General features: G+C 55.9%; 1 protein-coding gene across 1 annotated transcript; it reads left to right on the forward strand.

Moving 5' to 3' along the window:
• The first annotated feature begins 2,511 nt into the window (after positions 1-2,511).
• LOC131559633 (olfactory receptor 14A16-like) lies at positions 2,512-3,459 on the forward strand. The gene has a single exon (XM_058808050.1). It carries the CDS (start codon positions 2,512-2,514, stop codon positions 3,457-3,459), a length of 948 nt encoding a protein of 315 aa, XP_058664033.1.
• Positions 3,460-4,658: the final 1,199 nt, after the last annotated feature.

Here is a 4,658-nt window from a genome sequence, read left to right on the forward strand (position 1 = left end):
TCTGTGGGTTCCTTCCTGTAGAAAAGAACAGTGCCTCTTGTCCAGGTGCCCATGGCCTCTAGCACATGAGCACTGTATAGGGCTAAAGGAGCTCTGTGCTCAGTGGGGTGGAAACTGAGGACAGCAGAGGAGAGCCCTGGGAGGGACTGAAGGGTGCTTTCAGAGTTGGTGAATAATTCTGACAAAGTAGAGAACAGCCTGAATAGAAAAAATCAATGCCAAGGGTGGCTGGGGAGGCCCAGATTGGGAACAAGGAGAAAGGAATTTCCCTCCCAGGGCAGGGCTGTGGTGCAGCACATCTGCAGCAGGAGCCTGAAGCAGCCCAATGCTTTGTGTGGAGAGGCAGAGGCAGGCAGGAGGCAGAGCTGGGTGCAAAGAAAGGGCCCAGCCAGGTGGGGCAGCCGGGGGATGCCGCCAGCCTGAAGGGACAGAGGCGCAGGGCAGGGACACCGTGGGACAGCCTGGGCTGCACAGGGCACAGGGATGGGCAGCAGCTGCAAGACAGCCCTGCCAGAGCCAACTTGGGCAACACTTTGGCCATGGCTGCTGGGACTGGGCCTGAGGCCATGAGGGGACAAGTGACCCTTACGGGCCTGGGGCCTCATTGTCTCCTTGTCCCTGCTCAGCAGCCTGGCAGGGGCTGCCCCATGCTCCTGCCCTTGCTATTGCACAGCCCCACATGCCAGTGCCCATCCTGGGAAGAGACCTGAGCAAGGAGGGAGGGACAGGATCTGCCTGGCCAGGGGCTAGGGCTCAGGCCTGGGCCCTTTGCATCCCTAAAACACATCCAGGTGATGTGTGCTCAGCACCAGAGACACCTTTGCCTTGTTTGTCCCCAGCTGTGATCACTGCCTCCAGTGTTCTGCACTAACTGGAACTTGGGGACACTTTCTCAGTCGTGTTCCTCAGTGGGAACCATTAAATCTTCAAGATGTTTAAGAGTTTCAATTTAATTTTGAGTTCTTGAGAAGTTTTTGAGCACTCTCTCAGGGACTGAGTCTGATGTAAACAACACCAAAGTCCCAAGAGGTTCACTAAAGTCCTTGGGCTGTGTCTGTGCTGCTGAGCTTTAAAGGAACAACTCTTCCCAGCACCAGCTCCTCTCCCAGCCCAGCAGGGCTGAGGGCTCTGCCTGCAGGCACTGAGGGGACAGGAGCCAGGCAGAGACAGGCTGAAGGCAATCAGGATTGGGAAGACATTGAGCTGAGACTTCACCTGGGGAAACATTTTCACAGCCCTGTGCATGGTGAGTGTGTGGGTGCAGGGCAATGTCCCCTGTGCTCCTGGAGGGATCTCCTGAAGCCAGCACACCCCACAGCCTGGGGGATGTGTCAGGAGGACTCTCCCAGTTTCTCTGTGGCACAGGAGGAGGAGGAGGAGGATGTGCTGCAGAGCCGGGCTGCCCTGGGCACCATCAGAGGGACAGGGCAGGACGGCTCCTGCTGCCAAGGACGGCTGCAGGGGGTGAAGCTGGGGCTGCAGCCAGGGCTGCCCAGGGCTGTCCTGCAGAGTAGCTCCTGCAGCCCTCAGGGCTCTTGGCCAGCCCAGGGCATGTGCCACCTGCCAGGGGCAGCTCTCAGCCTGCCTGGCAGCTCCCCATGGATGCTGCAGGGAAGAAGTTGGAGGTGGAAGGAGCCACCCCCATCAGGGCAGATTCTTCCTGCTCTGGAGATGGTGCTGTATGGCCCGGGCTGTTCTCAGCTTTCTCCTAAAGGGAAGGGAAAGGGGCTGTCAGCTTTGGCTGTGTCACTTAGACTCCTGCACTGTCACCCTGGGCATCAGCAGATGGGCCTCAGCTCTCCCTCAGAAAGTGCCTCCTCAGCCTCCTCTCCCTATAGACAGCAGCAGCAGCTCCTTGGCTTGCAGCATCCCTGTTTGTCTGGCCTGCCCTTAAGGCCCTGCTGCCAGGGAGATGCCCCTGGGCGGTGCCCTGTGCTGGGAGGGGTCTGCAGGGCAGAGCTGAGCCCCCAGAGCTGGGCTGGGCTCTGGCAGCACTGGCAGGGACAAGGCTTGGATAGAGAGAAACAACTCCCAGTAGGCACAAATCGAGGCAGCAGAGAGCCAGACCAACCCTTGGCATCCCTCCCTGTCCAGCTGTGTAGGGAAAGAGAGAAGGGCTTAGATAAATTGACTTTTAAACTGGAGTCTTTAAAAACTCGACTTAATTTTCCAAGCTCAGTTTAAGTTGGATCACCCTGAACTAGAGGGAGGTGGAATCGGCAAAGTGCACCTGTGTGGGGACCAGCAGGTCTGACTGCAATGGGGCAGAGGGAGCCCTGTTTTCCCTGTGGGCTTCCCCAGGGTTCAGGCTGAGAGCAGTGCTTAAGATGAATCAGTAAATCAGGAGCATAAACCCAAGCTCAAGAATAAACATATTGAGTGAAGTTTCCCCACAGGTAGAGAAGTAGTTTTGAGGGAATTCCTAAAATAACCCTATAGGGTTGATTCCAAGAGCTTGGTCTCAGCTTTTCAATGTCTTGTTTCTACAGTCCACAATGCCCAGAGTTAGGAATGTCCAACAGCAGCTCCATCAGGCACTTCCTCCTGCTGGCATTGGCAGACACGCGGCAGCTGCAGCTCCTGCACTTCTGCCTCTTGCTGGGCATCTCCCTGGCTGCCCTCCTGGGCAACGGCCTCATCATCAGCGCCGTAGCCTGCAGCCACCACCTGCACATGCCCATGTTCTTCTTCCTGCTCAACCTGGCCCTCAGTGATCTGGGCATGATCTGCACCACTGTCCCCAAAGCCATGCACAATTCCCTCTGGGACACCAGGAACATCTCCTACACTGGATGTGCTGCTCAGCTCTTTTTCTTTACATTCTTCATTGGAGCAGAGTTTTATCTGCTGACCATCATGTGCTACGACCGCTACGTGTCCATCTGCAAACCCCTGCACTACGGGACCCTCGTGGGCAGCAGAGCTTGTGTCCACATGGCAGCAGCTGCCTGGGCCAGTGCCTTTCTCTATTCTCTGCTGCACACAGCCAATACATTTGCCCTGCCCCTGTGCCGTGGCAATGCCCTGGGCCAGTTCTTCTGTGAAATCCCACAGATCCTGAAGCTTTCCTGCTACAAATCCTACCTCAGGGAACTTGGGCTTCTTGTGCTAAGTGCTCTTCTATTCTTTGCTTGTTTTGTGTTCATTGTTTTCTCCTATGTGCAGATCTTCAGGGCTGTGCTGAGGATCCCCTCTGAGCAGGGACGGCACAAAGCCTTTTCCACCTGCCTCCCTCACCTGGCCGTGGTCTCCTTGTTTCTCAGCACTGGGTTTTTTGCCTACCTGAAGCCCCCCTCCATCTCCTCCCCATCTCTGGATCTAGCCCTGTCACTTCTGTACTCAGTGGTGCCTCCAGCCCTGAACCCACTCATCTACAGCCTGAGGAACCAGGAGCTCAAGGAGGCCCTGAGAAAATTGATTGTACTGTATTTTCAGAAGCATTTCAGAACCATTTTCTGATGCAGAGCCTTCAGAATGTAACTCTTTAGAATCTCATCCTTTTTTCCCCTATGTCTCTGTTTTTATTTTGTAACTTTTTTCTATTGTTGGTATGTTTTTTACAAAATACTGCAGTATTGAACTTAGCATTTCTACATTAATATCTACCTTCTTTTGAAATATGAAGACTTGCAAGAGGCTTTTTCCCTTGAGATTTAAATAAAAACAAGTGCTTGCCCTGACCTGTGTGCCCGTAATTCTTCCTGAGCCCTTCTCTTTCCCTGCAGGGGCAGTGCCTGTGAGCAGGGCTGCAGGGTAGAGACTCCCAGCACAGCAGCACAGCCAGGGATAATGGCTCTGGCTCTTCCCACATCTGCTCTGCCCAACTGCACCCTGTCCTTGCCAGTCCTGCTGTGGCTGTAAGGCCGGAGTGCTCCTGCAGCTTGGTCACTGTCCTGCTGTGTGTCCCTGCTGTGGCCACAGGCTGGGCCAGGCCGTGGGCACTGCTGGGACACAGCTGGGCTCCAGCACAGCAGCCCTAGCAGCAAAGGGCATCTCCTGAGGGCAGGGCAGGGAGGCTTTGCTCCCCTCCAGAGCTGCTGTCAGCAATGTGCCCCAGGAATGCCCTGGCACAGCTGAGCCCAGTGCCTGGGGCAGGGGCGGAGTGTGCAGGGGGGGCTCACAGCAGTGTCCTGGCACAGCCAGAGCTCCTGGTATGGACCTGAGGCAGCAGCAGAGCAGGGCCTGGGCTGTGTCTTTGTTCTGGGGCAGCCTGGGAAGGTGGCCCAGGGAAATTGTCCCACACCAGCCCCTGCAACCACCATTGCCAGCACTGGCCTCTCCCCACCTGCAGGAGGTTGTTTGTCCCTGCATGGAGGGACACCAAGTGACCAGGCCAGCAGGCCATGTTTGCTCTGTGCTGAGGAGATCTCAGCAGTGCATAATGTGTGTGTGGGGAGATGAACCCCAGTGAGCACAAACACCATCAGCAGCACCCGGGGCTGGCACAGTTCCAGTGGCACAAACAGGGCCTTGAGGCCACTTCACTCTGAGAGTAACGTCCTCTGGGCAAACACCTGAATCCTTTGCTGGGTTGTGGTTAGGACTGCACAGAGAGAAATATCCCAGGCAGGGAGGCTCCCAGGAAAAAATGCCCAGGGTAGCCATGGAGTGCACAAAGGGACGTTGGATAAAGTGAGGGTCTGAGGGGAGAAATCAGA

The sequence above is a fragment of the Ammospiza caudacuta genome, chromosome 7 (genome assembly GCF_027887145.1).
Source record: "Ammospiza caudacuta isolate bAmmCau1 chromosome 7, bAmmCau1.pri, whole genome shotgun sequence".
NCBI classification, from domain to species: Eukaryota; Metazoa; Chordata; class Aves; order Passeriformes; family Passerellidae; genus Ammospiza; species Ammospiza caudacuta.